This window comes from Lemur catta, chromosome 5, assembly GCF_020740605.2.
Source record: "Lemur catta isolate mLemCat1 chromosome 5, mLemCat1.pri, whole genome shotgun sequence".
In the NCBI taxonomy this organism is placed as follows: Eukaryota; Metazoa; Chordata; class Mammalia; order Primates; family Lemuridae; genus Lemur; species Lemur catta.
In genome coordinates this window covers 22,726,506-22,754,379 of record NC_059132.1, presented here as the reverse complement: position 1 = coordinate 22,754,379, position 27,874 = coordinate 22,726,506, and the positions used below count along the sequence as shown (strand labels likewise).

At 43.8% G+C, this 27,874-nt stretch overlaps 1 protein-coding gene across 1 annotated transcript in view; it reads right to left on the bottom strand.

Annotated features, from left to right (window-relative positions):
• Positions 1-10,816: 10,816 nt before the first annotated feature.
• The window catches only part of ATP10B (ATPase phospholipid transporting 10B (putative)), a 91,181-nt gene continuing 74,123 nt past the window's right edge, over positions 10,817-27,874 (bottom strand). The window contains exons 18-22 of the mRNA XM_045551239.1: positions 25,900-26,100; positions 24,295-24,375; positions 22,829-22,933; positions 18,707-18,894; positions 10,817-13,625 (exon numbers count right to left, since the gene is read on the bottom strand). Of these exons, the coding sequence (XP_045407195.1) occupies positions 13,169-13,625; positions 18,707-18,894; positions 22,829-22,933; positions 24,295-24,375; positions 25,900-26,100 (1,032 nt within the window). The 3' untranslated portion in view covers positions 10,817-13,168. The remainder of the gene's footprint in view (positions 13,626-18,706; positions 18,895-22,828; positions 22,934-24,294; positions 24,376-25,899; positions 26,101-27,874) is intronic.

Sequence of the window (27,874 nt, the reverse complement as noted above, 5' to 3'; positions counted from 1 at the left end):
GGGGAGCCTCTTGATGAGGAAGCTCCGATCTGGAGCCCACATGGGTAGTGCTGGGGCCTCAGAGAGAGATGTGTCATGTCACCGCTGCTGCTGGAATTGCTCAAGAGACACCACCTTCCGCTGATGCTAGAATCAGGATGACTTCTCCTTTCTGGCTGCCAGTGATTCAGATCGGATGAACCTAACCAAAGCCCTGGCAAGAGAATCTGGGAAGTGCAACAGGCAGGATTCCAGGGCAAGCAGTATAGAGCAGGATACAGAAGTGGGAAAACAATTGTCACATTTTACGACATTCTTATCATATTACAATTTTGGGACCCATTGCTCTAACATGCTATGATTCTAGGGGTGTACTGAAGTGTAAACCCCATTCCAAAGAGGAGCACTGGCTGATTCAACTGTGAGCTGGTGAAGAATTCCCAGGGAAGTATCCATGTTAATTTTGCATTGTGGCTTGGCTGGGGGTAGAGATGTGGACTAGATAACTAGTTTGAAAAGGCAAGAAAGTCAGATTTTAATCGCATCATTATCTTGAAAGAGATAATCTCTAGGAAGAAAGAACAGATATAAAAATCTTGATGTTTGCTGTCTGACGTGTTGTTTAGTGAATGGTCTTAGCACAGAGTTTTCACAGGCAGGTGTACGTGAGTGGGGTACAGAGAGACAGGCAATCAGAAAGAAAAAGTGCAAGGATATTAATCAAATGGAAATGATTAAGCAAAAAGTCAGTCTATTAAAAGTCTTTCAAGACACAACTATAGATTCTTGAATGAGAAGAGATTTAGAGACATATTATTAGGGAAATCCAGTAGCTGCCACTTAGAGCCAATACTAACTACCCCAGCTGTGCAGACACCCACAGGATAGTGACAGGGGCAGGAGGAAGAAGGTAGGGCAACAAATAGTCCAAGGATGAGTCTGCTACGGAGGAGTTTATATTATACAAATTCCACAGCTTAATTATGGATCCTGGAGACATGTAAGTATATAATGGACTGGTCTGGCACACTAATGTGTTTTAAATATGCATTACTGTCCTGTAAGAACTATTTATCAGTGATTATTTATACTGGAGGTTAATGAATTACTGTTTGAAATTAGCCTGCCAATGTCAAAAACATACAGCCACGTAATCTTAAGATGCTGAAGAAATCACCTACTCTTTTCCCCTCACTGTGCATGTAATAAAACTGGAGCCCAGGAGCTGACATGGCTAGTTTGAGGTCACACAGCTGATGGAAGACAAAATCAGGACCAGACCTCAAGCTTCGTGTCCCCAGTCCAGTGGGTTTCTATGTCCCCAAGCTTTGACAAAATCTGCACCTTGTGTTTTGACAGAGGCTCGGCCTGTTTCTAAGTGAAACTTGAAGGCAATGTTTCTGAGACTCATCAGAATCACCTGCAGGTACGTTTTCAGACTCGATATGCTTGGGCCAAATGCAAGACTTCAGTGGCAGAACTCTGGGGTGGGGGAACAGAGACTTAGGAATGTTCATTTTCAAATAAACTTTGCTATGTGATTCTGATGTTCTGCTTGACATTTCTCTTGCCCCACTTTGTGCTAAGAGTATGGTTTTACACATCGATTGGCAGAAAGATGAATTCTTTCCAGGTGTCTACATAACGTCCATTTAGGTAGGGATTTTGCCTGAAGCTGCTCCTTGAGTGATTTCTTGAGAAGCTCACCTGGTTTCCGCCTTCAGTAGAGATTTCCATGGGCTTATCCTTCGTATTGAAGGTAATAGAAGGGAATTAGCCATCACCATGGTGGCTTCTCCAAGTTTCTGCAGTCCAGAAAAGTGTGGGACGCTGTCCAGTTCAGGCCACCTCGAGTATTGAACCCCAGGCACCAGGCTGTTGGCGTGTTTACTCAATGGTGAGTGTAAGTTACAATCAGGAAGGAAGTCAGCTCTAGGGGTAAGTGAATCAGAAGAGACCTTGTGTCTCTTGTCCAGTGCAGTATCTGCAGCTCCTAGAATAGTACCTGGAACATATTAGGTGTTCAGTAAAAATCTGCCGATTGAATGAATGGAAGGGAGTCCTGTATGGGTGCCAGCTGTGGAACATCTGTATTTGATGTATCTTGGGTCACTACATGTTCTCTCCCTAGAAGCATGGCTGGATTCTGAATGTAGTTGGGATTCATCCAGTAAAGCTCCACAAGGCCTAATGTACGGTGATAAATCTTAACCCTCCTAGGTATTCAGAATCAATTTCACACCTCATCTGTTATCATGGGCAGAGTGTGTGAGAAAGTCCCCTCACTGTGGTAATACATCAGCTCACAAAAATCAAAAACGCCTGAAGATCAGAAAAGGGAACACTGTTATAGTCCATGGTGCTTAATCAGCCACCCAGACATTGATGGATTTCAGGGGATATTTACATTTGAATCATGGCATCCAGAATGTCTCAGGCAGAATCCTTAGTTTATGGGCAGTGTGGAAGCAATTTTAAGAAATCATTTCTTATTATCTGTAGCCAGAAACGAGGTCTCTCTTTGTAGAAATATTCTCTAAGCAGAAAAACAAGAACAGAGCTGGGGATAAAGTACTGTCTAGATTAGAGCAACGAAAGTGCTGGGCTGCCTAAATCCTCACTGTGCCCATGACAGCCACGACAAGCTGCTCACAGTATATTTTCCTGCTGTGCCGGGCGCAGCCTCATTGCTTCTTAATCCAAGGCTCTAAGAAGCCACTGTCGGTTGATTCGAGTTGGCATGCTGAACCGAAACTCATTGACCATCGCTGATCTAGACTTTGTCTTTGACTATTGGTTCTCTGGAAAGACAACATTAGCAGGTAATGAGAGAGAATGAAGGAGAAAGCAAATGAAATACCATGGGTTTGGAAACAGTCTTGAATTAGGTCAGCTGGTTCTCTCCCATGCTTCTGGGCAGGATAAGAATATTTAAAGCCATGGACTAAAGGTGATTTCCTCAGTGGCAGTGTTTCACCAACTGAGATTTTGGTGCCAAATGCATCAGAATCACATTGGTGATAATGTAGGTGCTTGTGCCTCACTCAAGACTTACTGAATCAGAACCTCTGGGTTTGAAGCCAAGGATACTGCACTGGGACAAGTATCCCAAGGTGTCTAGGTTACTCCAAAGTTGGAGAACCACTGCCCTATGGAGACCTAGGTTCTAGTCCCAGCTCTGACATTCACTTATATGGTACATTCCCTGCTTGAACCTCAGTTTTCTTGTCTTAAGGAGAAATAATAACATCTGTGCTGTCTGGTCTACGTCATAGGACAGTCATGAGGCTCACTTGAGGATGCTTTGAAAAGAAATAAGTGCTATAAACATGGAGTATATTGTTGAGGAGTTGGGAAATTCAGGTAGATTTTTAAAAGTGTGTTATAACTTTATCAGGAGTCAGTGACCTACTAAAAACCACAATGACATAGGAGAAAAACAAAACAATTCTGCTGAGGAGGCCAGAGCAGTAGTCATCACCATGACTACAAATTAGAATCATCTGGGGGAGATTTTAAAACTAGTTAAGTCAGGGCCCTGTACAAGACACAGTTAAAGAGAATCCAGGAGGTAGAACCTGGGCCTTGGCTACTCTCATGGGAGGTACCTGGTTTCTGTCCTTCCCAAGGAATTGCTGACCTGTTTGCCTATTTGTCCTTGAAGCCTAATTGGCATTCCAATATTCACCCAACACATTTCTTTCTTTTTCTTTTTCTTTCATAGAGACAAAATCTCACTCTGTCACTCAGGCTGGAGTATAGTAGCACAATCATAGCTCACTGCAACCTCAAACTCCTGGGCTCAAGAGTCCTCCCAACTCAGCCTCCTGAGTAGCTAGGCCTACAGGCATGTGCCACTATGCCCAGCTAATTTTTTTATTTTCTGTAGATTCGGGATTTCACTATGTTGCTCAGGCTGGTCTTGAACTCCTGGTCTCAAGCAATCCTACCATCTTGGCCTCTCAAAACGCTGGGATTACAGGCATGAGCCCCTGCACCTGGTCCAAACACAGTTCTTTCTATTTAAGTTACTCAGGGTCATGTCTGTTGCTGGCAACCAGAAAACTCTAACTGACATCTTACTAGCAGATTAACTCCAAGAAACCAGGGAACCAAGGATGTCTCATTCACCTCTGGGTTGTGAGTGACTAGCACCATTCCTGATACACAGTAGCAATAAAAAATTTGCTTAACAAATAAATTGAGAGCTACCTAAGTGCTTATCCTAATTGGAACAGATTAAATCTAGGTTTCTTCAAAGCAAAGAGATAATGTACATAAAGTTCCTGGCTTTTATATGTGGATACTAAGGGAATAACTGCAGTGGTTGTTTTTGAACACTGTGGAGATACAAAGGTGAGTATGACTTAACATGAGTTTCCAGTAAATAAAATTTAAAAAGGAAGAAAGCAAGCTTTATTGGAACACAGCCATTCTCATTCATTTGTGTATTGTCTGTGACTGCTTTTGTGCTATAATAGCAGAGTTAAGTAGTAGTAACAGAGAGAATATGACCTGCAAATCCTAAAAGATTTTCTAGATGGCTCTTTACAAACATTTTTGCTGACCCCTGGTCTAAGGGTATAGATTTGAGACACGCTTGTGTGTAAGGTATCCTCTTTCTGCCCCCCTAGATCAACTTTTCATCCCTCCCACCCTGTTTTGCACCCCAGGAGGCTGACCTGTGTTGGGGGGCCTATGGCGGTGGTTCTCAACGTGTGCTCCTGGGGTCAGCATCATACCAGTATCACCTGCGATCTTGCAGCAACTTCTTAAGTACCACACCAGACCAACTGAACCAGACTCTCTAGGGATGGGGCCCAGGAATCTTTATTTTAACAGCCCTCCAGGTGGGCTCTGATGCTTGGTAAAGTTTGAGACCCACTGGCCTATGGCAATGAGCTCCCTTTCCCTTTAGCCTCCAGTTGAGTTCTGCCAGCGGGAGCATCGGCAAGAGATGGGAGGGAGGGAGCAGGGGAGTAGAGAGAGCAAGCTGAGGTATTTATTCACTGTCGCCCACCCTATGGGTATTTAATTTCTCATGCATCAGGTGGCCCTCTCTGGGCTGCCTTCTCTTTACCGGTTTCTATTAGCCACAACGGTTTCCTCCTCTCACCCCTTTTAGGCCTAGGAGTGGTTAGAGAAGATGCTGTTCCCAGACTTGGGGTTCATACTGGCTACTGTGGTTTCCCTATAATTTCCCAAAACTTTGTAAATAGGCCCTTTATTCAATATTCCTCAAATCATTCTAATTTGAATGTGCTTCTTGTTGGGATCTTGACAAATACAACATATAAAATGGTTACTTGAAAGGTGTCATATTATCAAGACAGAATAAATGACACTCAATAAGGGTTTTGAGAGCCCAGGGGACAGAAAATCTCTGCAAAAACTTTTGGGGGCTAGAGTGCTCACAGAAGTCTCCAGAGGAGGTGTAACCTTGGCTGGTCTCGTAAAGATGTGTAATATACATTTTAGCAGCAAAAAGCCTTTCGCACTGGGGGAGTGCTATACATAAAACACACAGGTAGGGAGTATATACCACTTTTTGGGCAACAGGGAGTCATTGAATTTGGCTGATGTATAATGCCGGGTTGGAGAACCACTGCTGTAGGCAGTAACTATTGAAACTTTCTAAGCAGGTAAGTGATATCGCCTCCTGTGACAGAAGCTTAAGAATGAGTCAGAACAAAACAGAATTTTGTGGGTAGGAACACAGGCTTTGGGATTGGAAGAACTAAAGTTAAAATCCAGCTTTGCTTCATACTAGCTGTGCGGCCATTTGTAAATAACAGAAATCTGTAAGCCATAATTTGCTCTGTAAAATAGAAATGGTGATACCTGGTACAGATGTCATAAAGATTAAGCGAAGAGTTGTAGGTAGAGCATGAGTACAGGGCCTCAAATACTGTACATGCTCAAGAAATGGTAGTTATCAGCGTGGACGCTCTTATTCTTCTTCTCAACCCTGAGAACTTAGTGCTTGATGGCTGTCAGCATTTGAAAGGGACGCACAGTGGCCTGGGCTCTAGCGGGTAGATGGTGCATCCTGATGGCATCAAGCATTGTCCTCCAATGCCATCTCCTTTCTCTTAAGCCCTTCTGGAGAAGTTGCTGTGCCCTGAGCAAGCTACTTTCCCTGCAGCCACCTCTAAGAGACATAGGGTCAAAAGGGTTTGCATTTAGGGTGTCAATATAGAAATTATTTGCGCATTTATAAGTGCAAGGGAGAAGGTAGAATTTTCTCCTTGGAGAAGGCCACAAAGAACAAAAATACATTGCATGTAAAGACATCGGTATTTCCTTGGTGCTCATTAGCACATGGTTTCATTTGGGGGGTCAGGTCTTTTTGGCCAATTAAAAAGTGAGCAAGAAAAAAAAATAAAAAGTGAGCGAGACCAAGACTTACTGGGGGGAGGCAGACAGAGGACTGGACGCCTCTGTTGTGGCATCTAGTTGTGGCAACCTCTGTTCTCTCCTAATGCCCCCAAACCCCCAAAATACGACTTGGAAATTTGATCCCCCACCCAAGTAGATACAGCTCCAAAAAATGTGCCTACTCTTTGGTGGGTTTATATCTTTATGCTTCCTTAACTCACATTCTAGTGGGATTTTAGGAGAAAGTAGAGACAGGTGCTATGCCAGTCCACTGTGTTTAACTGGAAGTTGAGCTGATGTTCTTATTTTATTATATGTTTCAAGAGATGACTTTGTCTGCCAGTTTGGGCTGTTTGGTTTGACCTGAGTTTCCTTAGCTAGAATAATTTGATTTCATCTTGGAAGACTCAAGGAGATTTCTTTTAGGTTTCAGAGTTTGCCTTCAGAAGATTTTCACCAAAGGTGCTGATACCTTCCTTGTTATTGAAGCTTATGTGGGTGAGCAATGCACCCCTTCCAGACAGAGGGGACAGAAAGTCTCATCCATCTGGACCTACCAGCCTGGACCAGAGGGACTTTCCCCCTGAGCTATGTCGGTTATGAAAAAAAGTCTACACACCCCCCGAAGTCATCCTTTTCAGGTCCTGTGCACTCTGTTTATATACACATGGTCATTCTTATCATCACTGGGTATTTTCTCTGCTTTGCTGGGATTCATGTTAATCCCCTTCCTCCTTCTGTCTCTCCCGTGTCTCTTTGCCACTCGAAAGACACTCACACAGCTGCTTCTGAGCTAGTACGGCGGATTCCTTATACCACTTCAGCTCTTACTACTTTAGAGACTCTAGTGCTATGGAGGGTTTTAGAGATCATCTAGTGATTCCAAACATGCATTCTGCAAATTAAAACGAAGAATTTTCTTTACACAAAATCTTAGGGGAACGCGTGGAATGTGAAGCAGGAAAGATGAGAGCAGCTTTGGTAACGTAGGGAAGGGGACCTGACCCTCTGCACCCTGCTTGCATCTACCCAGGGGTTTAAGGAACAGGGTTGAGACACCACTGAATACCACTGGTTCTGTTAACTCAGTTTGAAGATAACTGAGTCTACAAGAGGGAAAGTAATTTGTTCAAGGTCGCATGCTGGATTAGTCCAGGATTTGAATCGAGGCCTTTTTACACTTTACCACATCCTCTGGATCCACAAATAATGAAGCCTGAAGTGTGAATAGAGACCTTAAAGTGAGTGATCAACCAGTGGGTGCCTCCTCTTAGCCAGACTGCCTCTTTCTTCAAAGCCTCCTATCCCTCCCCTCCATCTATAGTGTTATATGAAAAATCATACATGAAAATTCTCCCCGAAACAGCCTCCTGCCTGCCGCAGTATTTGTGTCCTGCTGGCTTGTTAATTTCAGTTTGGGAGTCAGACACTTAGTGACAACCATTATCTTGCAGGGCTCCTTTGCTGCTCAATAAATGCTAATAAACCATAATCTGCAATCCTAACAATCCCTGCTGCCTGAACCAAAATGCAAGGGCAAAGATTACTTTGGTCTGAATTGGATTTGCAAAGGCTGAAAGAACAGGCTTTGAGTGCGCAGTGGAAATGCCAGTTGAATATTAATGACAGCAGCGCTGCTGGTCTGTGGAGAGTGCAATGGTTTAGCAATGAGAGCTGAAGAGGGCGATGGAATACGGACAAGATGCTCCTGCACGTGCAATCCAAGAGTGTGGCTTCATACAGAGCCCAGGGAGCCTTGGGGTGGCTTTCTGCAGCAATCCTGGTGCTCAGGGAGATCTTTCTGGTCTTCTAATTTGCTCTTCTTATTTACTTCTCAGAATCACCAGGATGACTTGGCCAGCAGCGATCTTAGGGGCAGGTTTTAATTAGTGGCTTGGGGATTCAGAAAATAGCAAGGCAGATGAGTGTTCCAGAACCTCTTTGCCCCACTAATTATTTCCCACATTCCAGGGACGGAATGCTCATGTCTCCGGTGATCCAGACTCATAATTACAATAACCCTGCTTTGCGCAGTAAGTATCTGCACACAAACACACAGAGCATTAGTAGAATGGGGTAGGGGGGTGTCGCAGAGATAGAGATTTGCTTAGGGACGTTCTGAGCCATAGGCGAGAGATGATTTCCATATATCTCAGCCCCTGGAATACTTCTAAATTATGTATACTGAATAATTTCCTACAGATCTAACTGCCCAATAGATTGCGTGACTAATTGTTTCTTTCCACTTAAAATGGGAACCTCCCGGTAGGCTGTCTGTTTTGGTGCAATTATGTCGGCTCCAGGCCAGGGCCAGGCCATTTTAGCCACCTGAGGAGTGTGCTAATTGTCCTGAAGTAGGCTGCCTGGTGTGTGCCTCATTGCTGTGGTGGTTTTAATGGGAACTTCTAATTACAAATAAGAAGAGAGTCAGGGCTGAGTGTATTTCTCCGGCATCAGGGTTGAGGCAGGGCCCCTTGGAGCAAGGCGGTGTGAGCCGGCCCATCGTGGGCACCAGCTGGGGCAGAAATTAATGTGCCTCTGGTTTGGTTTGTCTGCTAGGCATGGCGCAGGCTGTTGAAGCCGCCGTAATTAGAGCTGGGCCAATGTCAGCATGTCTTCCAGGACACCAGTCCTTCTCCCAGCACCATATCTGTGTTTGGAGTGAGTGGCCGGCTACAGAGAAGCTGGGAGAGAAGGAGGCTGGACAGTTTATGCAGCTGCCCCAGCCACGCCTACTAGACATTGATTTCTGGAGATGTGACCACTGCATCGCCATCTGGTTTTTGCTTATGGAGAAAAGAAGAAGGGGAGGGCAAGACAGAGACTTCCTGGCGTGCGAAAAGCCAGGGGAAATGTCTTTCCCCACCTTTGCCTCCTGGGCTGGTGGTCAGGACCAGATAAGGGAACACGCTTCTAAGCTTGTCCTCCACTATTGTTGGCCAAGGCGTGGTGCCGGCCTGGGGAAGACCTAAAGTTGAATCATTCATGGCCTGTGACTTCAGGCTTTGTCATCCCAGCAGAAGTGGTTAAAAAAACCCCACAGACATGAATAACTAGAAGCAAGTCTATATTGGGCTCCACAGCAAGGTGCTAAGAGCTTTGGCAGTTCAGTGCCTGGGGGAGCTTTATGGAGAAAGTGGTCTTCCGAGGTCTGAATCTGAGATCTGGGCTTTGAGCAGACATCCTGGGCACAGGGCATGGCTGGGGCAAAGGCACAGAGGTTGGAAAGTACAGAATGTGTTCAGAATGTCGACAGTGAGTAAAAGTTCCCACAGGGTTCCCACAAGCGTGGGCTCTGAGCCTGGCAGGGCAGGGCGAGCTCAGGGGACGGTGGGCGAGTGTGCACCTGTTAGAGGAGCTGTGGCATAAATAGAGCATGTGTCTTTTTGTTTATTTGCTTTGGGAGGTACCTCAATATCTTGCAGATTCCTTTCCTGCCACCTGCTTCCCCTCTCTGGCTCTCCCGACCCTTGATCTACGTGACTTGCTAATGCTTAGCCAATCAGCAGGCTTTCAGTTGACTTACTAGTGGCATTAATTATCCTTTCCAAGAGTTGGATCAGTCTGGCTTCTAATACATCTATCAAAACAAACAAACAAAAAGATTTCTTATTGATAGTTTGAGTGCTTGAGTGAAAGCTTCAAGGGCATTTAGGTGTGAACTGAGTATGTTCTCACAGATCAGAACCACAAATTCAGAAAACTCTGGAGCCCTTCGATGTCCTCCAGGCCAACCCCCTCATTTTACAGGTAAAGGAGAGGGGAAGAAAAAAGAAATTTGCAGATCTGAGAGCCCGGATTTCCTGACTAAACCGAGTCAGGGATTTCACTATACTATGGAAGGAGGGCAGCCTAGTAGGGGATATTTTGGACCCTCGAGTTGGGCAACTGGGGCTTGAATCTTGGCTCTCAGCCACATGCTTGCCTGTTGACTTTGGAAAAGGTATCAAACCTCAAGCTGTCCATCTATAAAATGGGACAAGGAAGGCAAATGGAGAAACACATTAGCGTTTGCAGGGAACAAGCAAAGGAGGTCTATTCCGTGTTTGTCATGTTGTATGAGGAGCACCCTGCTGTGTAGGCCATCACTACAATGGGGTCTTCGGCCTGTCACCCTGCCTTGAGAATCCTATGCCTGCTGCTTCTTCAGGATAAAGTGCCCCAAACTGCTGTCCTTTTGGTTTGTGTTGCACTCTGACATTGGGCCGAGTGTGTTCCTGATACTCTGTCTTGGAGGCAAGGTGTCCAACAAGACTATGAGCTTCTGTAAGACGGGGACTGAGCTCCTCACAGGTCCTAGCACATTGCCAAACATCTAGTAGGGCTTAACAGAAGTGTACTGAATAGATAAATGGATGGATGAAAAAATGAATGCAAAGGAAAATGAGCAGATGAGAGCATTTCAGAACAAGTGATAATGATATAAGGAAATAATAAGAACTTTAGCTTGGAAAGCAACTCTGAAAAACCATGTTTATTTCTTTAATAAAGGATGACTTATTTCCAATCAGTAAAACATCATAAAAGTATAAAAATGTTCTAAGTATAATCATTAGCATTATGTTATAGGGAAACAGCTATAAGTTTCCCCCCTAAGATGGCACATTGGATGGTCATAGTTGATTTACAAAGAGGGGCAAGAGTTGGTGACCAGTTGTGACAGTTGACCCAGTTTCCCAGGATGTGGAACTTTGTGAAAATGAGTAAGGCCCAGGGAAACTGGGACGGTTGGTCACGTAAGAAAAAGAGCAGCATCAGAACGTCGGGTAGTTTGGAATTTAGGAAGAGGGATCAGACATTTTTTTTTTCAACTTTCCCATCACCTCTTTCTCTCTCTTAATTCTGAAATAAAAATCTCTTGTGTTATTACTGAGGGTATTACAGCTTTCAAAGGGTTGTCACCACTGGGTTTCCTGCAATTTTGAATTGATCCTTATGCCAAGCCTGGGAGGTAGGGCAGTTCTAACCTAATTCGAGGGTGTGGGATCCTGGATCCTGGAGAGAACAGAGGCAGAGCAAAGGCGCAAACTCAGGTCTCCTGAGGCCGCTGTTCTGTTCCTTTCTGAAACATCCCACCTGGCTCTTACTGGCTTTTGGTAATAGGCAGGAATCGTCAGGGGAAAGAGGGGCCCTAAGATCCAAGATCTGACTCAGTCCCCTCACTTGGAACAATTCATATCGTCATTGCTTTGCCTGGTGGTTTTCCCTGTGCCTCCCTTGGCAACCTTCAGGTAGGATTCCCCCGAATACCCACCAGCCTGCTGGCGCTGGCATCGCTGCGTGGCAGAGGCAGTGAGAGAGAGTAGGTGTACCGGCTCCAGGATGATGCTCCAAATAGCCCCTCCAGTCCAGGTTTGCCAGGAAGACGGTCAGAGGGCCAGCCCAGTCTGTCATTTGCCAACTGGATTGTTGACTGGTTTTTGGCACCTTTGCTGAGGAGCTACCCAAGTGATTGGCCAACTCGTGGCTGGTGGCTATGACTCTTGGGCTCAAAGACCTGCCACACTCATATCCATCCCTTTTCCTCTTGCTTTATAGGCACAACCTTAAGGAGGGAGGGCTCAGTAACCCTCCCTGACTTATCTGAAAAGACTAGGGACAGGGTCTCCCTGCCCACAGAAACTTGGTTTCTCTGGACAGCCCATGAGAATTCCGTTGTCTATTTTTTTCTTTAAAGACTGTTTTGAACTCTTTTACATCTTCAGCATTTATGACCTCTAGGGATAAGAAGCCTGTGTAATCATTCCCTCCCTGTGAAGTGAAACTCTGACTCCCCTTATTTAACTGAAGCATGTGCTAGTGTCTTCCAGGAGGTGGTATTCTGGGATAGGCCGAATGAATGGGGTTTAAAGCCAGCCCTACCCTCGAAGATGTCACTGTTTGAGCTCAGAGTTGCTCCATCATGTGGGCCTATTCTGGGCGCAGATATGCTAATCTCCTGATCTTAGAGGGTTTTTTTTTAAATTCTAAGAACTGAATGAGGATGGGTAATTTTATTTAAAAATAAATACAATAAATAGATTTAAAAAAGAGTGCTGCCTGTGTCCTCTTGGCAGATTTCCCAGATGGTGAGACATATGGTCTATTAGCTAAAACAGGGGTCTCCATGCACCTGTTCCCTCCAGCAAGTCTATTCTTCTCGCCTCCTACACTAGCTGTGACTCTACAACCCCCAGAAGTGTCTGTGACACTGAGTTCAAATCCACTTTTCATCTTTAGATGTGGTTTTTCTTTGGCTTAGAGACAAAAAGCAGACCCACCTCTCTGTGAGTGGAAGGGATGTTAACACTGACTTGGCCATCAGAGCCCACACTTGAGATGAAGCCCTTGTATACATGGGTCTCTTCTGAAACTTTAACCCTTGGCACCACGGGGTGAAGTGATGGTTTGACAAGCCCAGTAACTTCCATATCCTGAGATATTGCCTGGGTTGATGCACTTCCTAGGACCTTGGAAGCTTACGGTCCAGTTGCATTGGGTCATAGGCTGTACTTATCTGGAGGGTCAGAAGAATGTCTCTGGGCTAAAAAATTTGATAACTCAATGCAACAGAAACATAGCCTCCTTATACAAACTGCTCTTTGCAACATGGACTGCCTGGAAGTGGCAGAAAACTGGAGACCGACAGGTTTTCCAGTCTTTTTGTGTCAAAGCCCTGACGGCCAGCACTTCCTCCAAGGAAGTCAAGCCTGGTGGGGAGAAAAGATTAAGACTGGCACATTCTTTCCCCTATGAAGAGGAAGGGTCAAGGGTTACCCGGGCCCATGATTCGGTAGCCTCTGCTGAGTTTGCACAGAGTTCTGCAGCCCCCTCATATGGTCAGAGAACTCTGAGATCGGCGATGGCTGCTGCTCTTTGAGCGCCGGGACATGTTGGTCTGTCCACTTGGGTAGGGTCTGGGTGCCATTGTCCTGTTAGGCCCCAGAAGGTGTTCCCCTGATGACAGTTTAGCAGAGGAGTCCATTGAGCATGGGTCATCTTTCATGTGCTCTCTGCTGCCTCTCTGCCCATGGAGCACCCAGTGTTCAATGTGCTTCTGCTTGGGAGGGCTGGAGCTCCTTGGGGTGCTGGCTCTGAAGGCCTGTTCTGGGCCAGGTGGTGCTGGATGGTGGGTGGGCCCCGACACACCAGGGACAAGGGCGGGCCTCTGTCTGCTTCTCCAACTCTGGATTTCTAGGTCTCTTTTATCCATGGGGAGTTGGTCAATTTTCTGAGCTTTTGAGATAAGAGACTTCCCATAGGTCCCTTGGAGAGACAGGAAAAAGTACCTGGTGGGAAATAACAGAGTACAGATAATTCCTGATGTCTGTTGACTTTTTAAATTTCAGCATTGAAAATGGTCTTAGCATTCAACTCCCTGCCCAGGGCGAGGTCCTTTACTGCACTAACTGATGGTTATCAAATCCATGCCCAGAACCTCTAGTGTTGAGGAGCTCAACAACAACAACAACAACAACAACAACAACAACAATAATAACAACAACAAAATGTAACAACAGTTATTATGTACCAGGATTATTCTAAGTGCTTTACATATAATTAACTCATTTTATTTTCTGGACAATCCCATGTGGTTAGTACTTTAGTTTCCCTCTGTGTACAGATGAGGAAACTGAGGCACTAAGAGATTTAGTGGTTTGTCCAGAGCCACACAGTGGTTAAGCTATGGTCAGAACCAAGCTCTCTAGACCCAGAGGCTTGTCTCTTATCTACCATGCACGAGGCAGTCCATTGTATTTCTGGGCTATTCTAATTTAGGCAAATTCAATTGCTTTGTAATGTTAAGCTTTAAGTAGTTTTAAAGTCCATATTCTTTTCTTGAATCTGTGGCCCATGCTGACTTGACAGTGTCATAGTATTATTGCTATTTGCTAGATAAAGAGACTGAGGTCCCAAGTGGTGAGGTGAGATTCTCGAGGTCTTTGAGAAGTTAAGAGAGCTCCCTACTGACTGGCCCAGGTTTTTTTTTCCCTCTGCCAAGCTGTACGCAGCATGTAGTAGACTCTGGAATTGGGAGTTTCTGTCTGTGCCTAGAATCTTCTCTCTGTTTGACGTGTAGTCAGGGAAGGGGTGAGAAGGTAAATAAAACTATATAGTCTATGAGGAAAGCATACAGCAGTCTGTGACACTGGGCAACTACCCCCCCTCCATGTGTCAGCTGCTTTATCTAAAAGGTAATCCATTTAGCCCAGAGGATATCTAAGGTCATTTCTAAAAACAGTCTCTTTAAAAAAAATTTGTTTTGGCTGGGCATGGTGGCTCATGCCTGTAGTCCTAGCTTCCTGGGAGGCCAAAGTGGGAGGATAACTGCAGCTCAGGGGTTTGACACCAGCCTGAGCACAGTGAGACCCTGTCTCTATAAAAATTAAAAAATAAAAATAAAAAAAGAATAAAAGAATTTTTTTTTAAGCCTTATAAGCAGGGAGGCTCCCATTTTCCCACTATGTCTAAAAGCTGCAAGGTGACCCCACAGTGGGCAAGAGGTTCCTGAAGACTACAATAGATCCCGAGGCATCAGATAAGATTTTCTCCATTCTTTCGTATCTTGCCCCTGAGGTAGTTGGGGCCACGTATGTGATCCAGGGAAGATTTGGCTTCTTGCTTGGAAACTGGAATTTCCTTAGTGTAAACCTTTCCTCCAAGCCACCACCTTCCTCCTCCACCCATTTATTCAACAAATACTTTTCAAGTCCCCACAGTGGGCCAGGCTCCAAGGAAGTAAGACAAGGCTCTTGCTCTCATGTAACATGTGAATACAGTTATAAACGGAGGGAGCAATGAAAGTAACAAGCACCTGATCCCGTCTGGAAGACCTTCCTTGAGGAAGAAATACAGGAGGTAGCCAGGGAAAGGGGGTGAGAACCAAAACCCAGACATAATGACCCAATTGTGGCGAGTAAGGACTAGAACAGGGAAATAGGACCCAGAAGGGCTTGGCAAGAACTGTGGGCCGGGTTTTGGTTTTCATGCTTTATTGCAAAGGTCTTAGGGAAGCCCTTAGAAAACTATAAATAGGTGACATAATTACACTTTGATACAATGATAAGGGACTAGAGTAAGACCCCATGGGAGACTACTCAAGTAATTGGGTGAAAGGGTAATTAATAGTCTACCTGAGGTGGTGGCCATAGAAATGGAAATAGCAGATGAATTTGAGAAACACATAGCAGGTAGAGCTGTCAGGACTTGGCGACAGGTTAGATATAGGCCTGAGTTAGCAGGTGATGCCAAGGATCACTCCCAGGGCCCTGCCTTGGTCCTGAGTGGGTGGCATCTGCTGTGGAAACTCTAGAAGAGACCCAGGTTTCTGGGATGGTGGTGGTGGGAGAGGGTGGAGTCATGAATAAATTGTAGATGTCTCCCAGTTTCTTCAGACTTAATATGCCCAGGGGTGGTGATGAATAGGTAGCTGGAAAGATGTGTGTGGAATTCAGAAGAGAGGTCTGGGCTGGGAATTTATGGGGAGATTCATGTGTTGAAAATCATTTTTAAATCCATAGCAGTGATGGCTATGTTTATGGGGAAAACATAAAGTTAGAAGACAAGAGAACCTAGGACAAAGGCTTGACCTACACCATGCCAAGGACAGGAGTCAGCAAAGGAAATAAAGTAGAAGTAGGAGAAAAACCAAGAGTGTGTTGAGTCACCAACGCCAAGATAGAAGTGTCCAAGGACTGTTACTGTGTATTGTAGCTAATTAAGAATCTGCATTGGGTTTTAAGGTTAGTACACTAGTTACTTTTGTTTTATCTGTAAAATAATTTACATGAATTTATATTTCTAGTTTAAGAGAGTTTCCTCTGTCCTGTGTACTGGTTGAATTAATTAGACCAAGATTAGTGAGGTCATGGTTAGTGGGCTAATTATCACATGCTTGGTGAGTAAAATCAATCTCCGTTATGATAAACATCGGTTACAACTTTCAGTGAACACAGACACTTTTCTACAGCAAACATTCATTATGCAGCTTTCTGCAAACAAACAGTCATTTTCCAAGGTTACAAGTCAGCAGTCTTTAGAACTATTAGAATAATCCTTTCACTATCAGAGGAAATCTCTTTGCCTTTCTTAGTAAACAGAGTTAAACAGAAATCCAGCTTTATTATGATACTATAGAATAAGCAAAGATTTAACTTATGTGTTATAGCAAGTAAATATTTGCTAACTTTTTCCTAACTTGCTCCTCATCTGTTTAACAAGCCGCAAGGCGGAGTGCTTGTCTTCCCCAAACACATGAGCCAACCGTCTTTGCATAATTTTTAAGGCCCCTCATCAAACTCCTGCTTCAGCCTTGTAGACTCTGGCTCCAAGTATGTTTTCTAGTCAAGGCAGAGATAGAGAATGTGGGGCTTATACATTTCTCTTTCCATACCCCAAATAAGGTACAGAATAGAGGAGCTCACACTTGGCCAGTGGTGATCACAACTGTGTTTAGCCTTAAAAGTGGGGACAAAATATTTAACCTACATGTGTGATGACCCTTCTACCCAAGGGCATGATGCTCATGGCCTCTCCCAGGTTCTTCTCTCCCCAGGGGTTGGGCTGAAGAAGGGGGTGGTGGGGGTGGGTGGGGGGACTTGTGCTTGTTCTTGATTGTGTCCCGCTTTCTGCCCTCAGGGCCTTTGTTAATACCAGTCACTTTCACCTGTGTCATGGTCAGACTTACTTCCAAAGCATCCACCGGAGAGCAGGCTATTAACAGCCAGGGCCCTGTTTTATTCGTCGTTTTGTTCTTTTGGCATCTATTGCTCATTCCTCTCTGGGCACAGATTACATGACAGGAACTGTGCCAGGTGAAGGTTAAATAAAGATAAGGAGACACCTTGTCTCCAGGAGGTGATGGTCAGACGGAGGACATATAAATAACTTATAATAAATGGGAAAGAGGTAGGGACAGAGATACACCCAGATGATGGGGACATATGAGAAGGGATGTGTTTCAGTTCCAGGAAGGCAGGTGAAGTCACAGAGCCTCTGGAATTGGTCGTGTCTGACATGATGCCAAAGGGTGAGGTTTGGTGATGGGAAGGGAATTCCAAATAGATGGAATAGCGTGAGAAAAGGCAGGGAGGTGAGAAGCCCTGGGCCCTTTAAGGAAGTTCAAGTAGTTTGGTGACATGAAGCCCAGAGTTTGAAGCAAGGAGTCAGGAAATGAAGTGTAGAGGACCAGCCGGGGCCGAGCAGGGAGGTTGTGCACACAGCAAATACTTAGAACTCAGCCAATGCTGACTGGAGTTCACTGACTCCAATGGTATTTGCCATCTTGGTATTTTCAGCCTCCAACCCAGCCCTTGGGGTCAAGGTTCTGAAATAGCTTAAGAAAAAAGGAGACCAAACTAGGTTCAGCAAGTCACTAAACTTATTAAAGGAAGCAAGGTCTGTTGATGGTCTCTGCCCAATTTGGGGACAGAAAACATTTTGCACAACGTTGCAATTGCCTATTGACTATAGCTTAGAATGACAAAGTGGCTCAATTTGATGTTCGGAGTGGTGAGAGTCTGGAGATGGAGAGAGGCTAAGTCTCGCCTATGGGCTCATCATTGTCAAGGTCACTGATTGCTCTGATGGGAGTGTGGGCTGCAGAATAGCACTGGCCTCTGAGTTGTGGTGGGCTTATAGACACATTCTGGTCCTTCTTGAGACTTGAGCTGTCCCACGAGCAAGTGGGACTAGAACCATTGCTCTGCCCAACTGTTAGCTGATGGCAAAAGCAAAATGAGAGGCTAGATAGGAGAGCGTATGCTGAGAGCGAGCTCCAAGGCAAGGCAAGACGTTGTTGCTGTTGCTATTTTTCTGGAAAAGCTGAAGGCAGAGGTTTTACCTTGGAAACGTCAGAAATAGTCTGTGGGCATGGATGATTTATGTGGCTAATGCAGATTTTGTACGGGGTGTGTGAGTGTTTAAACAAGTTTGAGTAATATTGAAATCTTTCTTCCAATATCTGCACTTCATCTGGCTTGCTGCGGTTGCTTGCGGGTCCCTGCAGGCATTTGAGTGTGAGATGCTTAAGCTAATACACAAGGGACCCAGAGAGCTTTTCAAAATGATTACTTATCACACAATAACATTTTAAAGGCAGGAGGGTAGGAGTCATGACTCCCATTTTACAGATGTTACGACTGAGGCCACACCAGCTTTGGTGACTTTGCTACTCTGTGGCTGACTTGAGACCAGAGTCCGTGTTATTTGCCTCCTGGTTCATTGTTCTTTCTGTCCTAGGACGCTGACTCTAGAACAATAGCCTGGAGGATCCCAGCAGAAATCAAACTCATGACTCTTGGGTTATGAGAATAGCTTATTAAGGGGGTGACTGGTAATACGAGGGATGAAACAGCCCTGGTGCACGAACCTTGGGAGAAGAGCCACAACCGGTGTGAGGAGGCAGACGAGGTAGAAAGTGGGGTCTGAGAGCTGGTTTTCCATCACCCAGTAGGGATTGGTGGGGCTGTTGCAGACGACGCAGGTGGCGTTGTACAGCAGGGATACCACAAAGTACAACAGGAAGCTGCCTAGGAGGGCTAGCCCGTGGATAAAGGTCTGTGGAGAGAAAGAAGTAGACACGGTTGAAGGTACAGCTTAGGGGCAGTGCCATCACGCTTCTTGGCTAACACTGTGTTAAAATTTTTAAAAATGCAACACCTGTTTTAAAAATTTTAAAAAGTACATAGTTTAATGGATCATTATAAAGCAAACACCCACATTGCTACCAGAATTTGAACACGCGTATACCCCCAAGACCCCTAAGTCTGCTGCCTTGCCCCTGACTTTGGTGATAATTTCCATGCTATCCTTTGCAGTTTTACCACCTATCTAGGTTTCCCTATATAACCCGTTTTTAAGTATTGGATAGATAGAATCATCTTTTCCCCCCTCAATATTATGTTTGTGTGCTGAGTCCATTTTTTCTGTATGTGGTGGTAGTTTATTCACTTTCAAAGCAGTGCAGTGTTCTGTTGTCTGATTACATTTTGTCCTGCTTGTTTTGTGCTTCTCTTTTTCCATGCTTGTCCTTCTTTTATTTTTATTTTGTAAAAAATTTTATTTTTTTAAAATTGATACATATTAGATGTATCTATTTTGGGAGTACATGTGATAATTTGATACTTTCATATAATCAAATCAGGGTAATTGGGATATCCATCACCTTAAATATTTGTTTTTCTTTATGTTAGGAAGATTCAAGTTATTATCTTCTAGCTATTTTGAAATGTGCAATTGATTAATGTTAATTAAATCACCCTACTGTTCATTAAAAATTATTGACTATTTTGTATAATTTTGTTTTCCCTCTTCACTAGTTTGGACATTATATACTTCATTTCTATTTCTTTCAATAATGTTTCAATAAATGATAACAAGCAATCTTAATTTACTACAGTCTAAAGTATACAACTAGTTTTCCCTTCTCCTGAATTACACAAGAGCTTTAGAGCACTTCAACTCTCTGACTTATATGCTATTGATGCTGTTTATTTTACTTATATCATCTTTTAAAATCAAGTGATTGATCTATCAATAATTGTTTAATATGGTGATTTTTCACTAACATCTACTTACATGTTTATCACTTTCCATGCCTTCATTCCCTCTTGCATCTTGGATCTCCATGTGAGATATCTTTCTTTTTGCTTTAAGAACATCCTTTAAAATTTCTGTTCATGGGAGTATAATGGTGATATACTCTCTAATGATTTGTCTCATCCTCATTCTTGAAAGATATTTTGATGAATATAGAATTCTTGTTTGGCAGCTATTCTGTCAGCATAGTTAAGATAGGATTCCACTGTCTTCTGTCTTCCACTGTTGCTATTGAGAAGTTAGCAATCTCTTTATCAGTTGTTCCTTATAAGGAAATCTTTGTGCCTTAAAATACACCTGCTTTCATAATTTTTATTTTGCATTTTTTTGTTCTATGGTTTCCTTATGATATAACAAGTGTGGGATTCTTTTTATTTATCTTTCTTGGGTTTTGCAGACCTTGAATCATCACTTCTGCAAAACTCTCATCATAAACTTTCAAATATTGCCTTTGTTTTATTCTCTTTTCTTTCTGAGATGCTGATAAAATGTTTCCTAGACCTTTTCAGATCCTATTCTATCTTCTATGTTTCTTAATACCACTTCTATAATTTTTATTTTTTCCCTCTGTTTTATATTCTGGATAATTTCTTTTGACCAATTCACTAATTCTCCCCTTAGCTGTGTCTAATTTCCTATTAAGCCAATCATCAAAACTTAAGTTATACTTATAGTAGTTCTTATTTCTAAATGTTCTATTTGGTCTCTTTTCAAATCTGTTAGGTTGCTTTGTGTAGTTTACCAATCACTGCAGATATTTTAAAGCTTATTCTTTAGACATAGTAAACATAGAGCTTTTCTATAACTTATATCATATCTAATAATTTCAATATCTGAAGTATTTGTTTCTGATATTTATGATCCTCACTCATGGATTCTCGTTTCCTTGTGAGCTTCTTTATTTTTGAATGTGTGATGCTTATTGTCCTTGAAAAATAAGTACGAACAATTTTGAGGCTTAGGATAAAGATGACTTTGTTCAGAAAGGGTATATATGTGTTTAGCAATGCTTCTAGGCACTGCCAGTTTTGAGTCACTAAACTGAATTCATAGGTCAAAATTTGCCCAGGTAATATGAATCTGCACTACAAATCTATGTGAGGCCAGCCCATGGCCATAATTTTTCAGGTCCTTTATGTTCTCTCTGCTCTGTTTAGCTGCAGTCTCTGCTAAGGAGGCTGTGGGAGGGGGGTACATACAGGTACACTTTTGGGCATATCCTTACCCTGGAGGTATAGCCTTTGGGGTCCTAATTTAATGTGGTCTTTTAGTAGACTCCTACCTTGGAAGGCTGACTTTTTTTTTTTTTTTTTTTTGAGACAGAGTCTCACTCTGTTACCTGGGCTAGAGTGCCATAGTCAGCCCAGCTCACAGCAACCTCAAACTCCTGGGCTCAAGCAATTCTTCTGCCTCAGCCTCCCGAGTAGTTGGGACTACAGGCATGTGCCACCATGCCCGGCTAATTTTTTCTATATATTTTTAGTTGTCCAGATAATTTCTTTCTATTTTTTAGTAGAGACAGGGTCTCGCTCTTGCTCAGGCTGGTCTCAAACTCCTGAGCTCAAATGATCCTCCCAGAGTGCTAGGATTACAGGCGTGAGTCACCGCGCCTGGCCAGAATTGATAATTTTCTACATTTCTTTTTTTCTTTCCACTTTTGAAGTGGTGAACCTTGAGTTTTTAAGATATTAAATAAGTGTAGACTTTTATAGTTTTAGCTTTTATGTCCTTGAAAAGTACAATACTTAGTAGGGCCTATGAATAATAAACTTTAAAGTGTTTGTGTATCTGAAAATATAATTTATTTTGCCCTACTCTTAAGTGATAGTGTAGCCGCTCCAGTTTTTTCCCTTCGGATCTTTGAAGATAATTACTCCATTATTTTCTGGCTTCTGTTGTTTGATAGTCAGTATAACTGCTGCTCCTTTTCAATTAATTTGTCCATAGTCTCTGATAGACTTAAAAATTGTCTTGGTGTCTTTTAGATTGTACAGTTTCATTATGATATATCCAGGCAATGCTTCCAGATTTGTTTTCATAAATTTTCATTCACAATGACTATTTCTTTGAATATTTCTTCTCCACCATTCTTTCCCTTGTTTTCTCCTATGACTCGCATTGTGTAGATGCTATTCTGTAGAGGTATTCCAGCCACCACTCCTCTCACTTTTTTGTATTTCTCTGTCATTCTGTATGAGTTCCCAATAATCCCCTCCAATTTGGCAGTTTACTTTTTGCCAGTGTCTGATCTAGAGTGGATCCCACAGATTGCATTTTTAATTTCAATGATGATTTTTCATTTTCCAGAGTCTAAATGTTTCCTTGGCTTGGTGCAGCTCCTAAGATCAAAGTTATGTCTCTGATTCTTGCCTCCCTTGTTCACAGCTTCTGAAAAAACTATAATTCCAAACAGCTTGTCACTGTCGTCTTTTCTTTAGCTTTCTTCCTTGAGTGGGGAACTTGGACCTGGTGATAAATGGGGCTCTAGTGTCCCCCACCCTGAAGATGTGGTTCCCTGGAGGCAGTTTTCTACTCTTTTGATATTAAATAGGGAGCATCCTCGCTAACCCAGCCTCAGGTATGGTCAGTCTAATGTTTTCCTTGTTTCTGAAACACCCCTGAACTTTTTATCAATATTATCTATTTTTGCAGCTAATTGTCTCATTGTTTTATGTGTGTTAGTTTTATCACCCTGGCTAGATGACAAGCAAGTTGAGGCCAGGAATTTTACCTTTTTTACCTCTTTCATCCCTGTACAAATGGGACATAGGTAAAAGCTCAGTGTGTATTTACTGAGAGTATCAATAATACAGAGTGAAACAACTCAGAAATCTAAACGTAGCCAATGAACAGGAGCACAGTTTTTAAGCCCAAGGGGCCCTGGGACCCTTACCCACGTCTTCATTTCCATCGCCTGGTGCAAGAGGATTGTGGTGAGGGAGATGGTGTTAATTGGTGTCCCAAAGCTAAAGACGTCGATATCAGAGTCCTTGTAGGTCTGCAGAGGAGGAACAAGCAGGCATTGTCTACTGTGCCCATGGACTTTCGGCATTGGCTTTGACACAGTGATTATAAAGCATCAGTGAAGGCAGGTGTCAAGGGAGGGGAAGGAACAGGGAGAGAAGGAGGTATCCAGTTGCCCATCCATGTGAAACTGACCCAAGGAACAGAACAAGGTGAGAAGCGAGTTGATAGTATTAAATTATTTAGAAGCATGTTTGTCAGAGGAAGCCACAGTGGGGGTTGTAAAACCGTTATGGAATGAATGAAGAAAGAATTTATCAAGCACCCACCGGGCACTGTGCTAATGCTGAGGATACTTGTGTGTCTACCATCAAGGAGATTACAGTCTACTAGGCAGGGCAGATGCAGTACAATTTAAATACTATAATAGAGGCAAGTACAAGGTACCCTGGAAACACAGAAGAGAGGACATATCAGCAGAAACCAGAATAAGGGAGGTTAATCACTTGAAAGTGGGAGAAAATGCAGTTCCAACACAGGAACTGAGGGTGGACACGGGGGGTCTGCAGAACTCCAGAGCCCTACGCCACAGGTCTATTGAGCACATGGAAGGGCAAAAGATACGGTAGGAAAGGCAAGCAAGAGGACTGGCCAGAGAGGGTATTGTAAGCCAGGAAATTCAAACAGAGCACAAAATGCCTGCCTCCCCTAACCCCATTGTATTGCTAATTGCAAAAGAATGTGAGCCTAGAGGCTGGGTAAGCACCAGTGTTTACCTGGTGGCAATTGCCGCATATACTGGCCCCCTGTCCCAGAAGAATACAGGAATCCTTTGCTTATCTAAATTCTATTTAAACTGGGAAATCAAACTGAGATTGGGCTATCTGCATTCTTGCTATTTATTTCAGATAATATAGAATCTTCTATTATCAGAACTTGCTGCCTTGAACACTTGCTGCCTTGACCTTGGAAGCACAAATCTTTATAAAAATCAAGAATAGTAAATTCAAATACCTTCAGTGGTCAAGTAGGAAACAGTTAATGAATGAAGATGGCCAGGTGTAAGACAAAGGGGAGTGGTGGGGACTTTGGCAAACTGGAGAACATGCTCCCCATCTGAGCAGAGTTACAAGTCTACCCCAGGTTTTTGCTATGAGGGAAAACTGACTTGGTGAAAAGATAGCTTTTGGTTTTTCAAGAGCCACCCGAAGTTAAGATGTTTGGGTAAAGTGTTCCGACTTTTCAAACACCCAGGGTTGGATGTGGCCTGCAGGCCACTTGTTTGGAGCTTCTGTTCTGAAGTGTCCAGAAAGACATTACCAGTCTGAAATTTCATATAAATAGGATCAGGTCTACCTGTGATTTGTATGGTTTGAATAGGACGATATTACTTACCAGGTAAGGGATAAAGAAACAGACGAGGCTCTGGTAGAACGCATCCACCATGGAAATCCAGAAAATTGACAGGTTATAGCACTGCCAGGAAAGAACATGCCATCAGTTACCCCCATCCAAGTAAGCCTCTAATTTTTGCAAGCAGCTTCCTTGTGCATGGCTGGGGCAGATGATATGGCATTTACACAGTGCCTCTTACATTCGTGGCAATATTCAATAGAATGCAGTGATTAAGAGCACAGGCTTGAGGGTGACAGACCTCAGTTCAAGTCTCGGCTCTACCATTAACTATGTGACCTTGTGAAAATTACTAAACTGCTCTGAGAACTGATTTCTTCTACCATGAAATGTGGACAAAAATAACACCACCTGTTTTCTTGGGGCTCGAGAGGACTAAATGCAATCATGCCTTAGTATCTAGTAGGTATCCAGTTATTCATTAGTGCTGTTGCTAGTGCTACTGCAAACTTGGTAAGTGTAGAGATTCTAAGGTTTCTAAGTGGCATCTGAAAGGGAGGTTTCAATCACAGCCCGGGATCATAGGTTCCCGAGAGACAGAGCTCAACGGCTTCAGGGATGAGCCTTCTCATTTCATGCTTCACTTTTTGTGCCTTCCCTAGGAGAAGTGAAACCTTTACAGTTTTTGGTGTTTGGTATGTTAACCTCTTGGGTAGATACTCCAGGAGTTGGGGGTGCAGCCAGCATGCTGATAGGAGGGGTAGACTTAGAAGAGCCCAAGATGTACATGTCCACCCTACCCCATGCCTCCTTTGTCTGAACTGCGTGGGCTGCTGTCGCTGTCCCCCAGTCTTTGGGTGACCACTGGGCTTATTTCCTTGCTGGCTGTCTACAGCAAATCACCTGTTCTCAAACACCACATCTGGCTTTGCCCTCTTTTCCCCCAGGTGCAAAGATACTCTCTGGCATTTCGAAGTCCCTTTTCCTAGTGATCCCCCTTTGAGGTGGCCGTGGTCCCTTCATCCCACCTCCTTGTTGGGCCTGGACTGCCTGCCCCTGACACCTCCAAATCAGTCAGGGCTGCAGTGCGGCCTCTCCGGGCCTCCTCGGAAGCCCCACGATGGTTTCTTAGGCCTTCTTTTGTCCCCTTGACACCAGCAAGTTCTAGACCCTACATAATCTTGAGTTCTAAGCTTTGCCTTTCCTGATTGGAATGGAAGCATTCGCTTATGTGTGCCTTCCCCAGTGATGAGAAAACTATGACAGCTGCCAGTCTCACGGGCTCCCACACTGGGTGCTGTTGTTACTCCCCAGGGCCTGAAGGTGCCCCCTAAGAGGCCTAGAATTTTCTGCCTGCCCTCTCCCCTTCCGCTAGGGCTGTCCCAGATATCAACGTGTGATATAATTAAGAAATGATTAAAAAGAAAAAATACCCACTGATCTGCTCCAATATCCTCAACACCAAATGAGAAACAGGCCAGGAATGGGGAGAGAAGCTACTCAAAGTCACATGAGAGGTAAGTGGCATCACAGTGGCAGAATTCAGGCTCCTGACGCCTGGCCCAGGGCTCTTTCTCTGATGCCTTCAGGGACAAGGGAGAGGTCAGGGACATGCTGAGGCCACCTCCCTCGGGCTGAGCCCCTTACCTCGGAGTTCTGGCCACTCTTGTACAGCTCCGGCAGTGCCAGGAGGGTTTCTGCAGAGATGTCTTTGTCCAGGATTCCAAAGATGAGAGGCGGCACAGAGGTGAAGAAGAGATTGAAGAAGACCATCTGCCAGTTGTCGATCATGGTAGAGGCAGAGAAACCACAGAAGAACTGGTACCAGAAGAGCAGGTTGACGTAGCACTGCAGGCAGAGAGCGTGGCCTTGTGAGAGACCCCGAGTGCAGCCGGTCTTGTGAGAGACCCCAACTGTAGCCGGTCGGCAGTGGCTGCCTAGGAGCTCCCACGTGGCTGGAGCATCAGTCTCCTGCTTTGTAACACGCAGGGTTGTGCCAGGATTCAAGGTAATTCTCATCCTGCCAGCAGTAGCTGCTGCCCCTCCTCCTGCTATATTACTATTAACGTTCTTCAGGACCGGAGGGGAGCTTGTTAAGGTGAGTATACAGTCCGTCCTCACTTAACGTTGTCAATAGGCTCTTAGAAACTACGACTTTAAGCAAAATGATGTATAACACAAACATTTTTTTTTTATCCGTGTTAAAACAATGTTAGGATGAAATGATGTTATTCGAGGTCCTGCTGTGCATCAGTTTGCTTAAAGTGGCAGTTTCTAGGAACCTACTGATGACATGAAGTGAGGACTTGCTGTACGATAGGGGTTAAGAGCAGAATCTTTTGGAGGCAGAAAGGCCTGGCTTTGAAACCCCAATTCTGTCACTTAGTAGCTGTGTGATCTTGGAAAAACTGCTTAACTTTTCTGAACATAATTCTCTCATCTGTCAGAGGAGAATAGTAGTACTCAGACCAGGGCATATGAGAAACATTGATGACAGTAGTGTGGTAACAAAAAGGGATGTCGCCGAGGAAGTCACGGAAGAAAGAAAGACTGAACCATGAGCAGGAAGCCTGGTGGGAAGATGACCTCGTGAGAAGGTTCACCTCACAATACCTTCCCAGTGGTCGTGGAACTCGGAGATGAATAAGGACATCTTATGCCTCAATATTGCTTATTTTTTCTAAAACTCTTTCACACTTAAGATCTCCCTATCTGTGAATGGACTGGGTCGCTGTCATTGCCTACCGTATTGTCATATGGTTTGGTGATTTGACCAAGGTCACGTAAGCAGCTGGTCCTGGAGTAAGGACTAGAACTCAGTTCTGCGGGACTGAGGCACAGGGACATGAAGGGTCTTAAAAGAAATCCTTCGGTACATTTGTTTTCAAACTAGAATTCTCATTTCCTAACTGCTGGGCCCATGTTATTTTGATGAAGCTCTCTATTCATTATTATTATTAATAGTAATAATATTAGCACATTAATATTGTCACTAGTGGTAACACCAATTATTTTTATTGGAGCTTCTATATGTACCAGGTGTGTGATGTGCATTATAGTATATCAGTATATTAGTATATAGTACCTTATTAGATGTGCAGTACCCACTATAGTTTGTCCTAACAGCTTTGCAAGATTAATATTGTTGCTAATAATATTAATAGTATTATATTTTTATATTATATTAATATAACATCACATATTGATAAGAACGTTAACAATAATGTTAATATTATTAGCCCCACTCTACAGACGAGGAATCTGAGGCTTTGAGCTATGCAGTTGCCCCTTGTCCAAGTTCAGAGCTAGAAAGTGGTACCACCAGCATCTGAATTTTCAAAGTTCTTTAAGAACCCCCGACCTTTCTCAGTACTCTCTTTGGCTTACACAATGAGCTGAAAGTATTTTTTATCTGGCCTTTGCAGAAAAGCTTGCTGAGCCCTGATGTAGAAGGTAAAGCTCATGGGGGCAGGGACTGTGGCTGGCTTCATTCCCGCTCTATACCCATTGCCGATACTGCTCCCGACACACGGCAGACATTCAGTAGTTATTGGAGGAAACGAAGTTAATCCTAGTTCTGTTGTTCTAACACTCATCCTGGAGTTTTAACATTGCAGGATGC